Raw genomic sequence first — 25422 nt, 5'->3', positions numbered from 1 at the left:
ATGTAATCTCACACAGTTGGAGGGGAAAGTGCTCCTATACAGTGTAACAGCCTGTGAAGCTAATTCATGCAGGGGCTCTGGTAATGCACACAGAGCCCTTGTGGCTCATTAGCATAATTATAAAAATTGATTTTAGAAGGAAGGAGACCATGAATAACAAATATAAGATACCACAGTCACTTTGTCTGGATCTATGAGTAATGTCAGGATGGATTCTGATGATAGATTTCCTTTAACTAGCAATGCAGCAATGCACTCCCCGCGGAACAATATGTATGAAGTACCCGCAGTGGGGCCGCCAGATACAGGGGATGCTCTATTGACAGCTCCCATTAAATTTTTACGAGCTGAACTTTTTGGCGGATTACTTGGAGGGTTCATTAGCGCGACGGCGGAGTGACAGGGAAAGCGGTGGGATGAGACGCCTCGCATTGAAGATCCCCTCCAGGAACGCTCCGGTACAATGTCTGAGGGTACGGCCGGCGTATAGGGAGGGCTCGGCTGTCAATCATCCGGCGGTATCACTGCCTGTGGAAGCTTGTCCCCGCAGACCCATCTAGACACAGATATTAATTCTACATGTGTCTGGGGCGTTCCCTTTAATAGGGACCCTCAGGGTTCGGTTTATTCCCACATATCTGGGAGTTTCCCTGATTGGCAGCTGGTAAAAGTCTTCAAGGAATCTGATCAGTCATTTGGCGGCAGATCTTAGCGATTCGTCTTCGGGGCGTCCTAGTAATTTGTACCTAAACAGAGAAATATTCAGTATCTCTTAGTTCTGCTCTCAAAACATGGAAGATCCCCCACTAATCTCCCCTATGGGGGTGGACTGGGCACCCATGTATCTCAGCAAGGAAGAGCAGGCAGGGGAATGTAGCAAAATTGTAACATTCTATTATTTGGGCTTCAGTTGTATGTACAATATGTAACAAATACACAGATGTATCAGAGCTACGACTGATAATACTGGAAGGTTACTTGGAGTTCAGCTTCAGCGCGACATTGGTGAGATGATGGAAAATGGACCATCACCTGAACAACACATTGGAACTTTAGTCATCAATGTACAACATAGATCACCAATCCATATCCTAATACATAATGTGCTGGAGGTGGCAACTAAAAGGGGCATTTGCAATATGAAAAGGAAAGGACAGATTTCTTACTGGCCAGGGTAGAGTCACAGAATTTTGGGGTAAGGACGTTCTCAGCATCAGTACAGGATAAGTAATGTCATGGACACAGTGACTGCACCAGCAGCAGAATAGTGAGTGCAGCTCTGGGGTATAATACAGGATGTAACTCAGGATCAGTACAGGATAAGTAATGTCATGGACACAGTGACTGCACCAGCAGCAGAATAGTGAGTGCAGCTCTGGGGTATAATACAGGATGTAACTCAGGATCAGTACAGGATAAGTAATGTCATGTATGGACACAGTGACTGCACCAGCAGCAGAATAGTGAGTGCAGCTCTGGGGTATAATACAGGATGTAACTCAGGGTCAGTACAGGATAAGTAATGTCATGTATGTACACAATGACTGCACCAGCAGAATAGTGAGTGCAGCTCTGGAGTATAATAAAGGATGTAACTCAGGATCAGTACAGGATAAGTAATGTCATGTATATACACAGTGACTGCACCAGCAGCAGAATAGTGAGTGCAGCTCTGGAGTATAATACAGGATGTAACTCAGGATCAGTACAGGATAAGTAATGTCATGTATGTACACAGTGACTGCACCAGCAGAATAGTGAGTGCAGCTCTGGAGTATAATACAGGATGTAACTCAGGATCAGTACAGGATAAGTAATGTCATGTATATACACAGTGACTGCACCAGCAGCAGAATAGTGAGTGCAGCTCTGGGGTATAATACAGGATGTAACTCAGGATCAGTACAGGATAAGTAATGTCATGTATGTACACAGTGACTGCACCAGCAGCAGAATAGTGAGTGCAGCTCTGGGGTATAATACAGGATGTAACTCAGGATCAGTACAGGATAAGTAATGTCATGTATGTACACAGTGACTGCACCAGCAGCAGAATAGTGAGTGCAGCTATGGATATTACATGATGTTACTTCGTAGCACTCAGGATAGTGTGCCTTGCCTTTTGGCAACCAGCTGAGGGGAGCAGGGTGTCCTCTCTATATCATTTATATGTCCTACTAGGGTGTATACACCAGGGTGATAGTGATGGGATCCTACAGTCGGGGAGAGATTGTGTATTAGCTCCATACATGATACATATGAGGTTCTGTGCTGAGAATATTTTCCATTACATTCATTATTAATGACTTGCAGCAGACACACTAATTAGAATAATGGAACCCCCACTGCGCTGACAATAGGGAGGGGATCAGACGGGGTCCCACAAATCTGAACAGCATGTTGTGGTTTTTCAGTAGGGTACTCAAGAAACGATGAAAATTAAATGTTTTTAGGTTTTTTCCATCTGTGCAGATCTTAAAGAAGAAATTAGCTTTTGCAACACATGTTTATATATTCCATAGAAAATGATCACTTACATACATGACATTACTTATCCTGTATTATACCCCAGAGCTGCACTCACTATTCTGCTGCTGGTGCAGTCACTGTGTACATACATGACATTGCTTATCCTGTACTGATCCTGAGTTACATCCTGTATTATACTCCAGAGCTGCACTCACTATTCTGCTGCTGGTGCAGTCACTGTGTACATATATGACATTACTTATCCTGTACTGATCCTGAGTTACATCCTGTATTATACCCCAGAGCTGGACTCACTATTCTGCTGCTGGTGCAGTCACTGTGTACATACATGACATTACTTATCCTGTACTGATCCTGAGTTACATCCTGTATTATACCCCAGATCTGCACTCACTATTCTGCTGCTGGTGGTGTCACTGTGTACATACATGACATTACTTATCCTGTACTGATCCTGAGTTACATCCTGTATTACACCCCAGAGCTGCACTCACTATTCTGCTGCTGGTGCAGCCACTGTGTACATACATGACATTACTTATCCTGTACTGATCCTGAGTTACATCCTGTAAATCTTTTATTTTATATATAAAAATGAAAAACATAACAATCATAAACATAAATCAAGCCATAACTTCTGGCAAAACAAAACAATAATAATAATAACAAAACAATAATACAAACTAAAAGAGACTTACGAAAATCTCCTGGCCCAGCCACACACACACCACACAATCAGCATTATAAAACAAAACCTTCACCCAATCCCACCACCTAATTTTTTTTTTTTTTCTATATAATTTTTTATAATAATTTTTTTTTTTTTTTTTTTTCCATAAATAACTAAAGAATACACAGCGAAAAAAAAGACAAACAGGAAATAAAAACAGGAAATAAAAACATTAAATATAAACTAACTAAATCCCACGCCCATCACCCTCCCACCCAGACACTGGTCTAACGTCCAAAGTCCGCGTTATATAGTCCAGACCAGTGCCCAGGATCATATTGTCCAAATCCCGTCCACCCCCCTCCCAACCTAACACCCTAACACCAACACCCCAAAACCAACCAAGCTATATATGCACAAGAACTATAACTACATATAACTATACACACTGTACACAAGATACAAACACATTAAACATATCAACATAACAAACCAACCACATAAAGCCCAGGTTCGGCGCCTGCGAGCCCAACATCACTATAACCTCAGGACACAAAACAAAAATCTACAGTGTCAGCTTCAGCCCAACACCAGGAGCGGAGATGACAGACTAAGGGACACTAAAGGAGAACCCCCTCCAAAGGAGAGAGGCCCTCCCCGTGCCCAGCCTCTCATACTCCAGAGAGCGCACCTTCACCAGGTCACCCAGAATGTTCCTAACCACCTCATCCACCGGGAGGATTTTACGCTGCGTCGATACTAAACACCGTGCGTTCCACGTGTGGTACCTGACCACTAGACTGACTAGGAATAACGTGCAGCGGTCCCGGCCACCCAGGCCTCTGAATGCTCCATAGGCCCACTCCGCATAGGAGAGACCGGCCAACCCGGGCCAATGGATGGAAGCGCCCACCCGGTTGTACACCTCTGTGTTAAAGGGGCACTGAAGCAGGAAGTGGTCCATGCTCTCCAGCAGGCCACCGCACTCCTCCCGGGGACAACCCCTTTCCTCAGAGCTCCTACACTTCAGATTGTCCCTCACACACAGCTTTCCATGGAAGCAGCGCCAAGTCACGTCCCAAAACTTCAAGGGGATCCTGATGGAATTCAATAAACTCAAACCCACCCCCAGATCCCGACTTGGGCAATCCCTGAGGGCCAGAGGCTTCTGGAAATGGGTCAACAGAACCCTCTTGTCAAGGAGTTTCCTCGACATGGTCCTGATCTCCCACATTCCCAGACCCCACCGGCGAATTACCTTCAGAACCGGGGTAGCGTAAGCCGGAAGATGCCCATGTGGTGTACGGAGATCCTTCACTCGCCCTCCTGTCTCCCATTCCTGGAAGAAAGGCCGAAACCATCCCCTACAGGAGTATACCCACGGAGGAGCCCTCTCTTTCCAGAGGTTTGCTACATTGATCTTAAGAAAGGTATTCACTAGGAACACCACAGGGTTGACCATACACAACCCTCCTTGTCTCCTCGTGCGGTAAGTAACCTCCCTCTTGATTAGGTTCAGCCTATTCCCCCATAACAGCTGGAAGAACAGACTGTAGACCCGAGTCCAGAGGGGTTCTGGCAACATGCACACACTGCCCAGATATATCAGCAATGGGAGCAGGTAAGTTTTAATCAAGTTCACCCTTTCCCTGAGGGTCAAAGACCAACCCTTCCACTGGTCCACCTTCTGGGCGGCGATCTTAAGCCTGCCATCCCAGTTTTGCATGGGGTAATCCCCCTGGCCAAATTCGATGCCGAGAACTTTGGCAGAGTCTTGGGGCCCTGGAAGAGTGTCCGGGAGATCAAAGCCTGGATCCCCCTCTCCCAGCCAGAGACTCTCACACTTATCCCGGTTGATCTTGGACCCAGAAGCCTCTGAGTAGCGGTCAACCTCTGACATCACCCATTGCGCCTCCCCTCTCGAGGACACAAAAACGGTGACATCATCGGCATACGCTACCACCCTTAGAGTGGCTTCCGGTGCCGCCTGGTCCATCCCGACTCCCACCAACGGCCCACGATCAATCCTCCTAAGGAATGGGTCAATCGCGAACACGTATAAGAGTGGGCTCAGAGGACAACCCTGGCGAACACCAGACCCGACCTCAAAAGAGCGGCCAATCCAACCGTTCACAAGCGGGAAACTCTCTGCCCCTGCGTACAAAACCTTTAGCCAATTGACAAACTCCCCCGGCAGGCCATACCTCAGAAGGACAGACCAGAGGTACTCGTGGTTAACCCGATCAAACGCTTTTGCCTGATCCAAGGACAGCAAGTACCCCTTCCAGTTACCAGCCCTGCCCTGCTCCACTGCCTCCCGGACACAAAGCACAGCACTAAATGTACTGCGGCCTGGAACAGAGCAGTGCTGGGTCCCCGAAAGGAGCCGGGGCGCAAACTGCACCAGCCGATTAAACAGCACCTTTGCCAAAACCTTTCTGTCCGTATTGAGAAGCGCTATGGGACGCCAGTTCTCAATACGAGATCGGTCCTTACCCTTTGACAGAATGATCAGGGCAGACCTCCTCATTGACTTCGGCAGAGCGCCCGAGGAAAGACACTCATTGAATACCTCAGTCAAGAGGGGAACCAAGGCGTCCTTAAAGGTCTTATAAAACTCGGATGTTAAGCCATCCGGACCTGGCGATTTCTTGAGGGCGAGCCCTTCAATCGCCCGGCTGACTTCCTCTTCCCTGATCATCTCTGTCAAAACATCAAGAGAGGGGTCTACTCCTGGCTCACGGACAGTTTCAGCCAGGAAAGCCGACATCACATCCCGATCTAGATCCTTCCTGCCCAAGAGGTGCGAGTAGAAGGATCTGACGACCTCCAGAATCCCTGATCTGGACCTTTTCAGGGATCCCGTACTGTCAACCAGTCCTGTGACAACTTTACCATTCACTGACATCTTGCAGTTTCTGTAAGGGTCGGGCGAGCGGTATTTCCCGTAATCCCTCTCAAAAACCAAAGATGCGTGTCTATCGTACTGACACCTCTTCAGCAAGGATTTCACTCTGGAGATGTCCTCACGACTACCTCCAGTCGAGACGAGATGCTCGAGTTTCCTCCTCAGGCCCTGATACAGGCGGTACCTGTCCAGGCTCCTGAGGCTCGAGAGCTGGCGGAAGAATCTCGCCACCCTTTTCTTGAGCATCTCCCACCACTCTGACTTACTGCTACAAAGGCCCAGCAATGGTACCTGGCTCTGAAGAAAGTCCTCAAAGGATTGTCTTATCTCTGCTTCTTCCAGGAGAGACGAATTGAGCTTCCAGTAGCCTCTTCCCATCCGGGGGGTCTCTGTAACATTCAGAGAAAACAAAATTAGACAGTGGTCGGAGAACTCCACCTCAACAACGGACACTGCTGAAGAAATGGCTTCCTCCTTTAAATAAAACCTGTCTATTCTAGACCTGCAGCTACCCCTATAATAGGTGAACCCCGCGTGGCCTGGGGTGTGCCGGATGTGGACATCCACCAGGCGAGCCTCACTGGCTATGCTATTAAGAGCGACGCTATCATAAGTCAGCTTGTCTCTGGAACCTCCCCTATCCTGGGACCTGGTGACAGCATTGAAGTCCCCTCCAAAGACCACCTGCCGACTTGTAAAAAGGTAGGGCTTGATCCTCATAAAGAGACACTTCCTGTCCCACTTGGACTGGGGACCATAGATGTTAATTAGGCGAAGTTCTTGTCCCTTCATGAGGACATCCAGGATCAGGCACCTCCCCATTTCTAACTCAATAACTCGTCGGCATTCTACCGGTGCGGTAAAAAGGACCGCCACTCCGCTATACGGCTCGGCCGCAAGAGACCAATAGGAAGGCCCGTGTCTCCATTCCCTCTTAGCTTTAAACACGGCCGCCAAATCTGGCAGCCTGGTCTCCTGCAAAAATAAAATGTCGGCTTCAACACGGCCAAGAAAATCAAAGGCCGCAAATCTAGCCGCATCAGACTTAATGCTGGCGACATTAATGGACGCCAGCGTCAACGGAGTGGGTGCCTCCATCATGAGTGATTGAGTTAGACGGCTTTTTTCTTACTATTCCCCTTCCCCCGACTCTCCTCTGAAGATGATCCCCTTTCTTTTTTACTATCAGAATTGGGGCAACTTCTCTTTAATGAAATTGTGGTGTCCATATTGTTATTGGCCCCCAAGGACCCACCCGGACCACCCTCTCCTTCGTCCTTGTCTCCTGACTCTGAGTCAGTCTCCCACTCTGAGGACCCGGCTTCCCCAGAGGATAGAGACTCGGCGACCCCTGCAGGCTGCTCCGCCGCCACCTCCAGAACCCCACCCTCAGCCTCTCTTCCCGAGGAGGCGATCTCATCGAGGGTGAGGAACCGGTTGGAAAGCTCAACCAGAGGGGAGGAAGTTTTCCCTTCCTTAAGTACCTTAGATACGCCGCGCTTTTTCTTTTTCTGCTTGCGCTTATTTTCTAGCCAAATCCTGTTATCCTCATCCATACTCTCATAATGGGAGGACGTGGAGGACATGGCACCTTTCTCGCGCTCCATCCTCCTGACCTCCTCATCCAACTCATCATCCCTCAGGGCCTCAGTAGCATGACCAGCCTCTGAGGAAGGACCAAGGGTCACCCCAGCAACCTGAGGCTTCCCCAGTTCTCTCCCTTTTTGTCTGGCTTCAAGCCGCCTCAACTGAGAAGGTGACTTATTCTTGCTTTTCTTCACAGGCCCCTCAGCTCCTCCACCTCTGCTGGTACCCTCCCCAGCAGAAGCAACCTCATGGCTCTCCTCCACTGGGGTCACAACCGCATTGGCAAAGGAGCGAGGACAACGGCTGAAAGGGTGACCGAGCTCACCACACAGGTTACACCTAATGTCCTCACAGGATGCAGCGAGATGACCTAGCCCACCACACAAAGCGCACTTCTGCACTTGGCAGCTGGCGCTAAAGTGTGTGGGGTCACCGCACCTGTGACAGACCTTCGGCTGCCCCTGGTAGAAAATCAGGATTCTGTCCCGCCCAAGAAAGGCTGAAGAAGGAATGTGGGCGACTGTGCCGCCTGAACACTTCAACTTCATCATGAAGGTCCAGGCTCCAGACCAAATGCCAAATTCATCGCGGTTTTTCTGCGGTACCTGTACAACCTCACCATAGCGACTGAGCCACGTCATGATGTCCATACAAGAAAGTGACTCGTTACGGGTCAAAACGGTCACCTTCTTGACTGTGTTTTGGCGAGACACTGCTTGCACAGCAAAGTCTCGCCATGCGGGCTCGTTCTTTGCCAGCTCATAATTCGACCAGAAGAGCTCTAAGCCCTCCGGCCGAACAAAGCTGACATCGAACTCCGGAGTACCATAAGGATGTATCAGGCAGGGGCGTCGCTAGGTCAAAAGATCCGGGGCCCGTGCCCCGGATCTTTTTTCCTGTGCCCCGAATCTCCCTGGGCTGCATCAGCCGATATCACCTCTTCCTGCATCCTCAGGATGCAGAAAGAGTTAAGCACTGTGGAGGAGCACAGAGAAGTCAGCTCTGTGCACTGCAGAGGATAGGAGCTCAGCAGGCAGGACATCATGCAGTTGTGGCTGGTGGTGAGGAGGGAGGAGTACAGGAGTAATCGCTGCCAGCCCCTCCCCCACATCGGAGTCTGACAGGAGGGAACAGCAGCCTTTAAACTGCAAGGAGAAGATGCCGGGACCGCGAGTAGTGGGCGGAGCTAAGAAGAAGGAAGTAGGAGAAAGCCTGCAGATGAGTGACACCTAGACAGGTGAATCAAAAGAGGTATCAGCAGGGATCACAGGTGTGAACAGGGGTCAAGGGATGTGAGCATGGGTCAGGAGGTGTGAACAGGGGTCAAGGGATGTGAGCATGGGTCAGGGGATGTGAGCAGGAGGTGTGAGCAGGGGTCAGGGGATGTGAGCAGGAGGTGTGAGCATGGGTCAGGGGATGTGAGCAGGAGGTGTGAGCATGGGTCAGGGGATGTGAGCAGGAGGTGTGAGCATGGGTCAGGGGATGTGAGCATGGGTCAGGGGATGTGAGCAGGAGGTGTGAGCATGGGTCAGGGGATGTGAGCAGGAGGTGTGAGCATGGGTCAGGGGATGTGAGCAGGAGGTGTGAGCATGGGTCAGGGGATGTGAGCAGGAGGTGTGAGCATGGGTCAGGGGATGTGAGCAGGAGGTGTGAGCATGGGTCAGGGGATGTGAGCATGGGTCAGGGGATGTGAGCAGGAGGTGTGAGCATGGGTCAGGGGATGTGAGCAGGAGGTGTGAGCATGGGTCAGGGGATGTGAGCAGGAGGTGTGAGCATGGGTCAGGGGATGTGAGCAGGAGGTGTGAGCATGGGTCAGGGGATGTGAGCAGGAGGTGTGAGCATGGGTCAGGGGATGTGAGCAGGAGGTGTGAGCATGGGTCAGGGGATGTGAGCATGGGTCAGGGGATGTGAGCAGGAGGTGTGAGCATGGGTCAGGGGATGTGAGCAGGAGGTGTGAGTATGGGTCAGGGGATGTGAGCAGGAGGTGTGAGCATGGGTCAGGGGATGTGAGCATGGGTCAGGGGATGTGAGCATGGGTCAGGGGATGTGAGCATGGGTCAGGGGATGTGAGCAGGAGGTGTGAGCATGGGTCAGGGGATGTGAGCAGGAGGTGTGAGCAGGGGTCAGGGGATGTGAGCAGGAGGTGTGAGCAGGGGTCAGGGGATGTGAGCAGGAGGTGTGAGCAGGGGTCAGGGGATGTCAGCAGGGGTCAGGGGATGTCAGCAGGGGTCAGGTGATGGGTGATTAGGAGATATGAGCAGGATATGTCATAAACACTGTAAGGTTGTGAATATACCGCATGGCCAGGACACAGCGAAGATGCGATGTGATGCAGTGGGCCGGATCAATTAATGGATTGTGTCAATAATTCATAACAAAAATATTTAGAAACCGTTTCATGTTAACAGGACATGAAACGGTTACTAAATAATAATGTGGTTATAGGTTATCGGCACAATCCCTTAATTCATGTGGCCGTCTGCATCACATCACATCTCTGCTGTGTCCTGGAAATGGGGTATAGTTGTATACTCTAGAATACAGGGGGTACAGGCCGCTGCAGAGAACAGCTCAGCTCCACAGCATCAGACATGATGGCTGCCAACCCGAAAGTCAGAAGATAGAGGGTCAGAAACCAGGGGCAACTGAAATTGTGTACTCCAGGACTGATAGACAGGTTGGACTTGCTGTATTTTTGTTAATAACAGAGAATGTGCTATTTTGTATGTTTAAGTCTTTGTGGGAATACCCCTTTAAAGCTATTTGCACAGGTTGCAGATTTTACATGCAGATTTTTGCGTAGAAAATATGCAGCGTAATACAGTATCAGTAAAGTTAATGGGATTTGGAAAAAGTCATGTAGATGATGCGTAAGAATTCCGCAAAGAAATTGTTCCTCAGTGTGGAAAATAAATAATGATTGTGTTACTTTTTTTGTGCAAGCGTTTTTTAAATTGAAATCTACGGAACAAATCTGCGTCAAGTCCACACCATGCTGCGGAATGTGATGCAGATTCTCGCTTGAAATTATATCACATCAGGTGAAACAAAACAGGTAAAAAATTAATGTGGAAAATCTGCATGAAATCTGCAACATGTTTACCTGTTTTACCTCTTTTTCAAGTCAGGTGTATGGCCTTCCTCTGGTCCCGTAGAAATGTCACATATATATGAGAATATTCCAGTGTTGGGGGCAGAAAAAAGGGCAATATTGGTGTTGTTGGCATTTTTGTCAGCTCACAAAAGGGCATTTTACAGTACAAGGTAGAATAGGGAGCATTTTAGAGTATTATTTGTGTAGTTCTCGTGTAGCCGTATCGCAGTGTTTGGGGTAGCTGTATTAGGGGTAGAATCAGGATGACAATGTTAAGGGGCCATGGTAGAGGGTATAATGAGAAAATTAAGGTGGGCCTGATGGAGAAAGCAGAGAACATCTACAATCCAAGAATACTTCAGCTGCTGTCACTAATAAAACAAGTAGGTATTTTATATTATTAGTACTACTGTTGTGAACAAGTGCCTAGAGCACATAGGTGGACAGTACTGAGAATTTGGTAGGTATACATTGGGGCCCGTGCCCCGGATCTTTTGTGTAGCTAGCAACGCCCCTGGTATCAGGGCAAAGATGTCACTAGCCCTGAAGTTCATCTTCAGGAGGAGCTCCACCACCCTTGACCTGGGTGGGCATGCGTCACTGCCCCTCCAGCGAAGACGAACCACATTCCTACGGGCAGCTCCGGGCCCAGTTGTGGGTAAAGACCATACAGTCTCTCCCCCCCTTTTCTCTTGGAAGGCTGCCAGGCCATGCCTGTCTGTCCAGAAGGACAGATCAACCTCTCTCCCCTCTACATTGATTGACTTTTCCCCTCTCCTGAGAGCCTCCAGAAGACGCCTTTGCAAAACGCTATTCCCAGAGTCAGGAGACAAGGAGTTAACCCCACTTGCCCCAGCGGTGACACTCGCATAGCTCCTTATGGGAGCGGCCACCACTGGGGGTGCAGATGGTCCAGCACTCCTACCAGGATCACCCCCCTCAGCACCATTCACCACCCCCACATTCACCACACTATGTGCATTACTGCCTCGCTTCCTTGCATCACTCACGCCAGCTGGGCCAGGAGGACCTGGGGTTGCCTCGGCGTCACTGGGCACTGGGGGTAGAGCCACCTCCATAGCTGATACAGCCTGAGAAGAGGCAGCTCCAACCCCGATCTTACTTGTGCCCTCTGCCTCATTGGCATTAACCCCTTGTTGTCCAGCAGTTTTTATGATGTTTGAGCATCGCTGCTCGATTGGTGGTAGAGGCCTCTTGTCCTTACAGACTCCAGACAGTCTTTTTCCCCCTTTCATATCTGCAGAGTTTGATGCACCAATACAGAATAATACTTTTTCTGCGCCTTTCTCTGCAGGCTGCACGGGATGTTTGGGAGGCGCCGCACTACAAGCCCCAGCAGCCCCATCACACTGCCGCTGCTCACCGGAGCAAGCAACAGCGCTAGGGGCCACAGGAGCCACCGCCACTGCCCCTGGCACTGGGCCACCCCCCGCTCCCACTAGGGGGCAGCGCACAGTACCAGGACCTGCTGGATCGCCCTCACTGTCCGGCCTTTCGGCCGATGCCTTCCCTGCACGATCCTTGCTACTGCAAACAAGGCTGGTGCTCTGCGCCATGATGGAACGTGGCTTTGCACTCTCCCCGCACCCTGGCACCGAGTCCACTGCAGGATTCGTGCTGGGCTGGGCAACGGGGCCTACACGACAGGCTGGCACTGCTGCCCGCCCGGAGGGAACAGGGAGGGGACGAAACACCAGATTCACCTCCTGAGACGCCTTGGTCTTCTTGGCTCTCGTCTTCTTTCTCTTTAGGTCGTCATCTGGCATATCATCGCCGAAGGAGAAGTTTTGGAGGTGAACTGGGGACTCGAGCTGTCGGATCTGAGCCATTAGCGCCCCCCCCTGGCCGCTGTCATCACTTTCCTCCTCCAGGTTGGCAGAGCCGCAGCCTGATGGTAATGGCGCTTGCTCTGCAGGCAGCCTGTCGTGCGAGGCCTGCTGGTGTTTGCGCAGGCCACCAGACGGACACGGCAGGTCTTCCTCATCCTCCTCATCATCGCCATCATCCGCCTGGACCTGAAGCCCCTTCAGCTTTCTCAGCTTATCCTGGCGCATATCATCAAACCGGGCGTCGTTTTCTAATTTCTCACGAAACGGACCGCTGTGCTCACGGATTAGATGACGCTTCTCTTCCAGAGCGGTGACCTCGGCTTTTAGTCTGTCTATGGTAGTAAGAAGATCAGACTTTTTCTTCTTAGTGGCCCCCCCCGCTAGGGCCAAGGTCTCCCGTATCTCCTCCTGGAGCCTCCTCAGCGCTTTTCCAGCTTCCTCGTACTCACGGAGGTGCTCAGCAATCCGGGAGCCATAGATGGAAGCAGACTCCCGGGCCTTAAGTTCACCCCATGCTTTTTGCACACCTCCGTGAGCACCCAGCTTTCCAGCTGAACCACCCAGCTTTCCCGCACAGTCACTCAGCTTTCCAGGAGGAGCACTCAGGCTGATGTTACTTGCCTTAATATTCTGTGTTCCGGAGACCTTGCGGCTTCCCTGGGTCTTGGGGGTGGCAGCCGAGGTCACATCGCTGCGTCCTTGGCTCCGGGCGGATCTTCTCACGCCATCAGTTTTGGCCGGTAACTGGATTCTCCTGCCTCCCGCCGGCCTGGTCCGGGAGACAGGAGCCTGGGACTTTCCTGCAGGATTCATCCCACAGAACCCACTCCCTCCCTGGGGAGGAGAGAGCAGGCCTGGGTGGATTGGGTTTGCTCCAGGTGGTGCAGGAGCTCAGCAGAACACAACCACACCCGTCAGCAGTTCACAGCAGAATGATCCAGCACGAGCTATTCTGCTGCTGGTGCAGTCACTGTGTACATACATGACATTACTTATCCTGTACTGATCCTGAGTTACATCCTGTATTATACCCCAGAGCTGCACTCACTATTCTGCTGCTGGTGCAGTCACTGTGTACATACATGACATTACTTATCCTGTACTGATCCTGAGTTACATCCTGTATTATACCCCAGAGCTGCACTCACTATTCTGCTGCTGGTGCAGTCACTGTGTACATACATGACATTACTTATCCTGTACTGACCCTGAGTTACATCCTGTATTATACCCCAGAGCTGCACTCACTATTCTGCTGCTGGTGCAGTCACTGTGTACATGCATGATATTACTTATCCTGTACTGATCCTGAGTTACATCCTGTATTACACCCCAGAGCTGCACTCACTATCTGCTGCTGGTGCAGTCACTGTGTACATACATGACATTACTTATCCTGTACTGATCCTGAGTTAAATCCTGTATTATACCCCAGAGCTGCACTCACTATTCTGCTGCTGGTGCAGTCACTGTGTACATACATGACATTGCTTATCCTGTACTGATCCTGAGTTACATCCTGTATTATACTCCAGAGCTGCACTCACTATTCTGCTGCTGGTGCAGTCACTGTGTACATACATGACATTACTTATCCTGTACTGATCCTGAGTTACATTCTGTATTATACCCCAGAGCTGCACTCACTATTCTGCTGCTTCTGCAGTCACTGTGTACATACATGACATTACTTATCCTGTACTGATCCTGAGTTACATCCTGTATTATACTCCAGAGCTGCACTCACTATCTGCTGCTGGTGCAGTCACTGTGTACATACATGACATTACTTATCCTGTACTGATCCCGAGTTACATCCTGTATTATACTCCAGAGCTGCACTCACTATTCTGCTGCTGGTGCAGTCACTGTGTACATACATGACATTACTTATCCTGTACTGATCCTGAGTAGGGTCAGGTTGGAGGGAGCTCACAGTTGCACTGTTGTTATGAACATGTCCTCAATTAGCTCCCCCTTGTGGTGACTATTGGTATGCAGCTTTATAACATGTCTCACTACTGATGTATAGAGATAAGTACACAGTATAGTGGAGGTCTGTACCTGTCAGTCAGGACACAATATCACAGCCACTGACATACATCTTAGAGATTGGGGATCTTTAGCCTTCACCTCTGGTGTCTGTGGGGTTATCTGTGGAGCAGGTAACAATTCCCCTTTTGTGAGCGCAGCTCTAGAGATGACATTGTGTCATTAGTCAGTGTCAGGATTATTACCCATCATACACACAAGTGCAGACCTGGTGCCGGGAGTTGTTATGTGATGGATAGAACGACGCGAGGCTTGTGTTTCCAAAATCCTGCAACGTTCTTTCATCGCATGGATGGAGCCACAACACCCTGACCGCATCCGCACTGCACTGGGGTCTTCTGTAGTGCAGGCAGACCCCCACTGTTATAGCTTATAGCTGAGTCACTGAGCTCTCAGTATCCCTGGGGGAGAGGAGCCGCAGTGTAAAGCAAGGTCCTTATACAAGTTACAATAATAAATGTCAAAGTTCTAAAACTTTTTTTTAACAGCATTGTCTGTTTGCTGTCAATGAACATTGCATTGAGCTGCCTTAGTCACTCCCCTCTGCTCTGAGTGACTGCCGCAGTATACAAAGTGAATCCTGGTTATTATTCAGAAGACAGGGGAGGGTCTGTGCTGTAGCTCAGTGCACAGGGCACAGCAGTGTAAGGACATGCCCCTCATTGTATAAATCAATATTTCACAGTCCTGCTGCTACTAACAACACATACAAAGGTATGAAAACACATCTCACCAGGTACCAGACATTTCCCATTGCACTCGGAAAAGCTACAATTCTGGAATATAAATCCATATTTCACAGTCCTGCTGCTACTAACATCTGATTATACATCTCTCCAAGGACAATACATACCACTGGTTGTAGAGAGCACAGAGCACAACAGTGTGAGGTCTGATTACTCATCTCCCCATGGGCATTACAGGACACTGACCGCAAAGAGCACAGAGCACAGCAGTGTGAGGTCTGATTACACATCTCTCCAGGGACAATACATAACACTGGCTGCAGAGAGCACAGAGCACAGCAGTGTGAGGTCTGATTACACATCTCTCCAGGGACAATACATAACACTGGCTGCAGAGAGCACAGAGCACAGCAGTGTGAGGTCTGATTACACATCTCTCCAGGGACAATACATAACACTGGCTGCAGAGAGCACAGAGCACAGCAGTGTGAGGTCTGATTACTCATTTCTCCAGAGACAATACATAACACTGGCTGCAGAGAGCACAGAGCACAGTAGTGTTAGGTCTGATTACACATCTCTCCAGGGACAATACATAACACTGGCTGCAGAGAGCACAGAGCACAGCAGTGTGAGGTCTGATTACACATCTCTCCAGGGACAATACATAACACTGGCTGCAGAGAGCACAGAGCACAGCAGTGTGAGGTCTGATTACACATCTCTCCAGGGACAATACATAACACTGGCTGCAGAGAGCACAGAGCACAGCAGTGTGAGGTCTGATTACACATCTCTCCAGGGACAATACATAACACTGGCTGCAGAGAGCACAGAGCACAGCAGTGTGAGGTCTGATTACACATCTCTCCAGGGACAATACATAACACTGGCTGCAGAGAGCACAGAGCACAGCAGTGTGAGGTCTGATTACACATCTCTCCAGGGACAATACATAACACTGGCTGCAGAGAGCACAGAGCACAGCAATGTGAGGTCTGATTACGCATCTCTCCAGGGACAATACATAACACTGGCTGCAGAGAGCACAGCAGTGTGAGGTCTGATTGCACATATCTCCAGGGACAATACATAAAACTGGCTGCAGAGAGCACAGAGAACAGCAGTGTGAGGTCTGATTACACATCTCTTCAGGGACAATACATAACACTGGCTGCAGAGAGCACAGCAGTGTGAGGTCTGATTGCACATATCTCCAGGGACAATACATAAAACTGGCTGCAGAGAGCACAGAGAACAGCAGTGTGAGGTCTGATTACACATCTCTCCAGGGACAATACATAACACTGGCTGCAGAGAGCACAGAGCACTGCAGTGTGAGGTCTGATTATACATCTCTCCAGGGACAATACATAACACTGGCTGCAGGAAACACAGAGCACAGCAGTGTGAGGTCTGATTACACATCTCTCCAGGGACAATACATAACACTGGCTGCAGGAAACACAGAGCACAGCATTGTGAGGTCTGATTACACATCTTTCCAGGGACATACAGAACACTGGCTGCAGAGAGCACAGAGCACAGCAGTGTGAGGTCTGTTACACATCTCTCCAGGGACAATACATAACACTGGCTGCAGGAAACACAGAGCACAGCAGTGTGAGGTCTGATTACACATCTCTCCAGGGACAATACATAACACTGGCTGCAGAGAGCACAGAGCACAGCAGTGTGAGGTCTGATTACACATCTCTCCAGGAACAATACATAACACTGGCTGCAGAGAGCACAGAGCACAGCAGTGGGAGGACTGATTACACATCTCTCCAGGGACAATACAGAACACTGGCTGCAGAGAGCACAGCAGTGTGATGTCTGATTACACATCTCTCCAGGGACAATACATAACACTGGCTGCAGAGAGCACAGAGCACAGCAGTGTGAGGTCTGATTACACATCTCTTCAGGGACAATACATAACACTGACTGCAGAGAGCACAGAGCACAGCAGTGTGAGGTCTGATTACACATCTCTCCAGGGACAATACATAATGCTGGCTGCAGAGAGCACAGAGCACAGCAGTGTGAGGTCTGATTACACATCTCTCCAGGGACAATACATAACACTGGCTGCAGGGAGCACAGAGCACAGCAGTGTGAGGTCTGATTACACATCTCTCCAGGGACAATACATAACACTGGCTGCAGGGAGCACAGAGCACAGCAGTGTGAGGTCTGATTACACATCTCTTCAGGGATAATACATAACACTGGCTGCAGAGAGCACAGAGCACAGCAGTGTGAGGTCTGATTACACATCTCTCCAGGGACAATATATAACACTGGCTGCAGAGAGCACAGAGCACAGCAGTGTGAGGTCTGATTACACATCTCTCCAGGGACAATACATAACACTGGCTGCAAAGAGCACAGAGCACAGCAGTGTGAGGTCTGATTACACATCTCTCCAGGGACAATACATAACACTGGCTGCAGGGAGCACAGAGCACAGCAGTGTGAGGTCTGATTACACATCTCCCCATGGACTGTACAGAACTGGCGTCAGTCTCTATGGTCACACCTGATGGCAGGTTTCTTCTACGTTCCACGTTGCGGTATTCTGACTTCTCATCCTTATATGTTACTGATCAGTTCTATGTTTTGCATCAGGTGCACTTGGCTTTTCCTGATCAGTGCGGCAGCGACATTCAGAAACAGCGCAAAATCCGTGACCTTGCGAAGGAAGCACAAAAGTCTGATGTATTTCTGTACGGACTGATGATAAACTTCTCCCAGGTGAGTTCATCAAGTACCATGTCAGCTTATAGGAGGATGCGGTATTATACAGGGGATGTGTATTATACTGTCAGGATGATGCGGTATTATACAGGGGATGTGTATTATACTGTCAGGAGGATGCGGTATTATACAGGGGATGTGTATTATACTGTCAGGATGATGCGGTATTATACAGCGGATGTGTATTATACTGTCAGGATGATGCGGTATTATACAGCGGATGTGTATTATACTGTCAGGAGGATGCGGTATTATACAGGGGATGTGTATTATACTGTCATGATGATGCGGTATTATACAGGGGATGTGTATTATACTGTCAGGAGGATGCGGTATTATACAGGGGATGTGTATTATACTGTCAGGATGATGCGGTATTATACAGGGGATGTGTATTATACTGTCAGGATGATGCGGTATTATACAGGGGATGTGTATTATACTGTCAGGATGATGCGGTATTATACAGGGGATGTGTATTATACTGTCAGGATGATGCGGTATTATACAGCGGATGTGTATTATACTGTCAGGAGGATGCGGTATTATACAGCAGATGTGTATTATACTGTCAGGATGATGCGGTATTATACAGGGGATGTGTATTATACTGTCAGGGTGATGCGGTATTATACAGGGGATGTGTATTATACTGTCAGGATGATGCGGTATTATACAGGGGATGTGTATTATACTGTCAGGATGATGCGGTATTATACAGGGGATGTGTATTATACTGTCAGGAGGATGCGGTACTATACAGGGGATGTGTATTATACTGTCAGGAGGATGCGGTATTATACAGCGGATGTGTATTATACTGTCAGGAGGATGTGGTATTATACAGCGGATGTGTATTATACTGTCAGGATGATGCGGTATTATACAGGGGATGTGTATTATACTGTCAGGAGGATGCGGTATTATACAGGGGATGTGTATTATACTGTCAGGAGGATGCGGTACTATACAGGGGATGTGTATTATACTGTCAGGAGGATGCGGTATTATACAGCGGATGTGTATTATACTGTCAGGATGATGCGGTATTATACAGGGGATGTGTATTATACTGTCAGGATGATGCGGTATTATACAGGGGATGTGTATTATACTGTCAGGAGGATGCGGTATTATACAGGGGATGTGTATTATACTGTCAGGATGATGCGGTATTATACAGGGGATGTGTATTATACTGTCAGGATGATGCGGTATTATACAGAGGATGTGTATTATACTGTCAGGATGATGCGGTATTATACAGGGGATGTGTATTATACTGTCAGGAGGATGCGGTATTATACAGGGGATGTGTATTATACTGTCAGGATGATGCGGTATTATACAGCGGATGTGTATTATACTGTCAGGATGATGCGGTATTATACAGGGGATGTGTATTATACAGGGGATGTGTATTATACTGTCAGGGTGATGCGGTATTATACAGGGGATGTGTATTATACTGTCAGGGTGATGCGGTATTATACAGCGGATGTGTATTATACTGTCAGGGTGATGCGGTATTATACAGGGGATGTTTACTATACTGTCAGGAGGATGCGGTATTATACAGGGGATGTGTATTATACTGTCAGGGTGATGCGGTATTATACAGGGGATGTGTATTATACTGTCAGGAGGATGCGGTATTATACAGGGGATGTGTATTATACTGTCAGGAGGATGTGGTATTATACAGGGGATGTGTATTATACTGTCAGGAGGATGCGGTATTATACAGGGGATGTGTATTATACTGTCAGGAGGATGTGGTATTATACTGGGGATGTGTATTATACTGTCAGGAGGATGCGGTATTATACAGGGGATGTGTATTATACTGTCAGGATGATGCGGTATTATACAGGGGATGTGTATTATACTGTCAGGAGGATGCGGTATTATACAGGGGATGTGTATTATACTGTCAGGATGATGCGGTATTATACAGCGGATGTGTATTATACTGTGAGGAGGATGCGGTATTATACAGGGGATGTGTATTATACTGTCAGGGTGATGCGGTATTATACAGCGGATGTGTATTATACTGTCAGGAGGATGCGGTATTATACAGCGGATGTGTATTATACTGTCAGGAGGATGCGGTATTATACAGGGGATGTGTATTATACTGTCAGGAGGATGCGGTATTATACAGGGGATGTGTATTATACTGTCAGGAGGATGCGGTATTATACAGCGAATGTGTATTATACTGTCAGGAGGATGCGGTATTATACAGGGGATGTGTATTATACTGTCAGGAGGATGCGGTATTATACAGGGGATGTGTATTATACTGTCAGGATGATGCGGTATTATACAGGGGATGTGTATTATACTGTCAGGAGGATGCGGTATTATACAGGGGATGTGTATTATACTGTCAGGAGGATGCGGTATTATACAGGGGATGTGTATTATACTGTCAGGAGGATGCGGTATTATACAGGGGATGTGTATTATACTGTCAGGATGATGCGGTATTATACAGAGGATGTGTATTATACTGTCAGGATGATGTGGTATTATACAGCGGATGTGTATTATACTGTCAGGAGGATGCGGTATTATACAGGGGATGTGTATTATACTGTCAGGAGGATGCGGTATTATACAGCGGATGTGTATTATACTGTCAGGATGATGCGGTATTATACAGGGGATGTGTATTATACTGTCAGGAGGATGCGGTATTATACAGGGGATGTGTATTATACTGTCAGGAGGATGCGGTATTATACAGGGGATGTGTATTATACTGTCAGGATGATGCTGTATTATACAGGGGATGTGTATTATACTGTCAGGAGGATGCGGTATTATACAGGGGATGTGTATTATACTGTCAGGAGGATGCGGTATTATACAGGGGATGTGTATTATACTGTCAGGAGGATGCGGTATTATACAGGGGATGTGTATTATACTGTCAGGATGATGCGGTATTATACAGGGGATGTGTATTATACTGTCAGGATGATGCGGTATTATACAGGGGATGTGTATTATACTGTCAGGATGATGCGGTATTATACAGGGGATGTGTATTATACTGTCAGGATGATGCGGTATTATACAGCGGATGTGTATTATACTGTCAGGATGATGCGGTATTATACAGGGGATGTGTATTATACTGTCAGGATGATGCGGTATTATACAGGGGATGTGTATTATACTGTCAGGATGATGCGGTATTATACAGGGGATGTGTATTATACTGTCAGGATGATGCGGTATTATACAGGGGATGTGTATTATACTGTCAGGGTGATGCGGTATTATACAGGGGATGTGTATTATACTGTCAGGGTGATGCGGTATTATACAGGGGATGTGTATTATACTGTCAGGATGATGCGGTATTATACAGGGGATGTGTATTATACTGTCAGGATGATGCGGTATTATACAGAGGATGTGTATTATACTGTCAGGAGGATGCGGTATTATACAGGGGATGTGTATTATACTGTCAGGAGGATGCGGTATTATACAGGGGATGTGTATTATACTGTCAGGAGGATGCGGTATTATACAGGGGATGTGTATTATACTGTCAGGGTGATGCGGTATTATACAGGGGATGTGTAATATACTGTCAGGATGATGCGGTATTATACAGGGGATGTGTATTATACTGTCAGGATGATGCGGTATTATACAGGGGATGTGTATTATACTGTCAGGAGGATGCGGTACTATACAGGGGATGTGTATTATACTGTCAGGAGGATGCGGTATTATACAGCGGATGTGTATTATACTGTCAGGAGGATGTGGTATTATACAGCGGATATGTATTATACTGTCAGGATGATGCGGTATTATACAGAGGATGTGTATTATACTGTCAGGATGATGCGGTATTATACAGGGGATGTGTATTATACTGTCAGGAGGATGCGGTATTATACAGGGGATGTGTATTATACTGTCAGGATGATGCGGTATTATACAGCGGATGTGTATTATACTGTCAGGAGGATGCGGTATTATACAGGGGATGTGTATTATACTGTCAGGAGGATGCGGTATTATACAGGGGATGTGTATTATACTGTCAGGAGGATGCGGTATTATACAGCGGATGTGTATTATACTGTCAGGGTGATGCGGTATTATACAGGGGATGTTTACTATACTGTCAGGAGGATGCGGTATTATACAGGGGATGTGTATTATACTGTCAGGAGGATGCGGTATTATACAGGGGATGTGTATTATACTGTCAGGATGATGCGGTATTATACAGGGGATGTGTATTATACTGTCAGGGGGATGCTGTATTATACAGGGGATGTGTATTATACAGTCAGGATGATGCGGTATTATACAGGGGATGTGTATTATACTGTCAGGATGATGCGGTATTATACAGGGGATGTGTATTATACTGTCAGGATGATGCGGTATTATACAGGGGATGTGTATTATACTGTCAGGATGATGCGGTATTATACAGGGGATGTGTATTATACTGTCAGGGTGATGCGGTATTATACAGGGGATGTGTATTATACTGTCAGGAGGATGCGGTATTATACAGGGGATGTGTATTATACTGTCAGGAGGATGTGGTATTATACAGGGGATGTGTATTATACTGTCAGGAGGATGCGGTATTATACAGGGGATGTGTATTATACTGTCAGGAGGATGCGGTATTATACAGGGGATGTGTATTATACTGTCAGGAGGATGCGGTATTATACAGGGGATGTGTATTATACTGTCAGGATGATGCGGTATTATACAGGGGATGTGTATTATACTGTCAGGAGGATGCGGTATTATACAGGGGATGTGTATTATACTGTCAGGATGATGCGGTATTATACAGCGGATGTGTATTATACTGTGAGGAGGATGCGGTATTATACAGGGGATGTGTATTATACTGTCAGGGTGATGCGGTATTATACAGCGGATGTGTATTATACTGTCAGGAGGATGCGGTATTATACAGCGGATGTGTATTATACTGTCAGGAGGATGCGGTATTATACAGGGGATGTGTATTATACTGTCAGGAGGATGCGGTATTATACAGGGGATGTGTATTATACTGTCAGGAGGATGCGGTATTATACAGCGGATGTGTATTATACTGTCAGGAGGATGCGGTATTATACAGCGGATGTGTATTATACTGTCAGGATGATGCGGTATTATACAGGGGATGTGTATTATACTGTCAGGAGGATGCGGTATTATACAGGGGATGTGTATTATACTGTCAGGATGATGCGGTATTATACAGGGGATGTGTATTATACTGTCAGGAGGATGCGGTATTATACAGGGGATGTGTATTATACTGTCAGGAGGATGCGGTATTATACAGGGGATGTGTATTATACTGTCAGGAGGATGCGGTATTATACAGGGGATGTGTATTATACTGTCAGGATGATGCTGTATTATACAGGGGATGTGTATTATACTGTCAGGAGGATGCGGTATTATACAGCGGATGTGTATTATACTGTCAGGATGATGCGGTATTATACAGGGGATGTGTATTATACTGTCAGGATGATGCGGTATTATACAGTAGATGTGTATTATACTGTCAGGATGATGCGGTATTATACAGGGGATGTGTATTATACTGTCAGGAGGATGCGGTATTATACAGGGGATGTGTATTATACTGTCAGGAGGATGCGGTATTATACAGGGGATGTGTATTATACTGTCAGGATGATGCGGTATTATACAGGGGATGTGTATTATACTGTCAGGATGATGCGGTATTATACAGGGGATGTGTATTATACTGTCAGGATGATGCGGTATTATACAGGGGATGTGTATTATACTGTCAGGATGATGCGGTATTATACAGGGGATGTGTATTATACTGTCAGGATGATGCGGTATTATACAGGGGATGTGTATTATACTGTCAGGAGGATGCGGTATTATACAGCGGATGTGTATTATACTGTCAGGATGTTGCGGTATTATACAGGGGATGTGTATTATACTGTCAGGATGATGCGTTATTATACAGGGGATGTGTATTATACTGTCAGGATGTTGCGGTATTATACAGGGGATGTGTATTATACTGTCAGGAGGATGCGGTATTATACAGGGGATGTGTATTATACTGTCAGGAGGATGCGGTATTATACAGGGGATGTGTATTATACTGTCAGGATGATGCGGTATTATACAGCGGATGTGTATTATACTGTGAGGAGGATGCGGTATTATACAGGGGATGTGTATTATACTGTCAGGAGGATGCGGTATTATACAGGGGATGTGTATTATACTGTCAGGATGATGCGGTATTATACAGAGGATGTGTATTATACTGTCAGGATGATGCGGTATTATACAGAGGATGTGTATTATACTGTCAGGATTATGCGGTATTATACAGGGGATGTGTATTATACTGTCAGGAGGATGCGGTATTATACAGGGGATGTGTATTATACTGTCAGGATGATGCGGTATTATACAGGGGATGTGTATTATACTGTCAGGATGATGCGGTATTATACAGGGGATGTGTATTATACTGTCAGGAGGATGCGGTATTATACAGGGGATGTGTATTATACTGTCAGGATGATGCGGTATTATACAGGGGATGTGTATTATACTGTCAGGATGATGCGGTATTATACAGGGGATGTGTATTATACTGTCAGGAGGATGCGGTATTATACAGGGGATGTGTATTATACTGTCAGGATGATGCGGTATTATACAGAGGATGTGTATTATACTGTCAGGATTATGCGGTATTATACAGGGGATGTGTATTATACTGTCAGGAGGATGCGGTATTATACAGGGGATGTGTATTATACTGTCAGGAGGATGCGGTATTATACAGGGGATGTGTATTATACTGTCAGGAGGATGCGGTATTATACAGGGGATGTGTATTATACTGTCAGGATGATGCGGTATTATACAGGGGATGTGTATTATACTGTCAGGATGATGCGGTATTATACAGGGGATGTGTATTATACTGTCAGGAGGATGCGGTATTATACAGGGGATGTGTATTATACTGTCAGGATGATGAAGTATTATACAGCGGATGTGTATTATACTGTCAGGATGATGCGGTATTATACAGGGGATGTGTATTATACTGTCAGGAGGATGCGGTATTATACAGGGGATGTGTATTATACTGTCAGGATGATGCGGTATTATACAGGGGATGTGTATTATACTGTCAGGGTGATGCGGTATTATACAGGGGATGTGTATTATACTGTCAGGATGATGCGGTATTATACAGCGGATGTGTATTATACTGTCAGGAGGATGCG

General features: G+C 47.3%; 1 protein-coding gene across 4 annotated transcripts in view; it reads left to right on the top strand.

Annotated features, from left to right (window-relative positions):
- CRPPA (CDP-L-ribitol pyrophosphorylase A) overlaps nt 1-25422 on the top strand; it is a 158804-nt gene that overhangs the window by 73669 nt on the left and 59713 nt on the right. For 3 of the 4 annotated variants that reach the window (XM_072154394.1, XM_072154392.1, XM_072154395.1), the window contains one exon: nt 17972-18097. The exons of the other annotated variant lie outside the window; for it this stretch is intronic. In XM_072154394.1, the coding sequence (XP_072010495.1) occupies nt 17972-18097 (126 nt within the window). The remainder of the gene's footprint in view (nt 1-17971; nt 18098-25422) is intronic. 4 annotated transcript variants of the gene reach the window in all.

The sequence above is a fragment of the Engystomops pustulosus genome, chromosome 5, assembly GCF_040894005.1.
Source record: "Engystomops pustulosus chromosome 5, aEngPut4.maternal, whole genome shotgun sequence".
Taxonomy (NCBI): Eukaryota; Metazoa; Chordata; class Amphibia; order Anura; family Leptodactylidae; genus Engystomops; species Engystomops pustulosus.
Note: the sequence above shows the minus strand (reverse complement) of the source record. Positions and strands in the feature narration are given on the sequence as shown.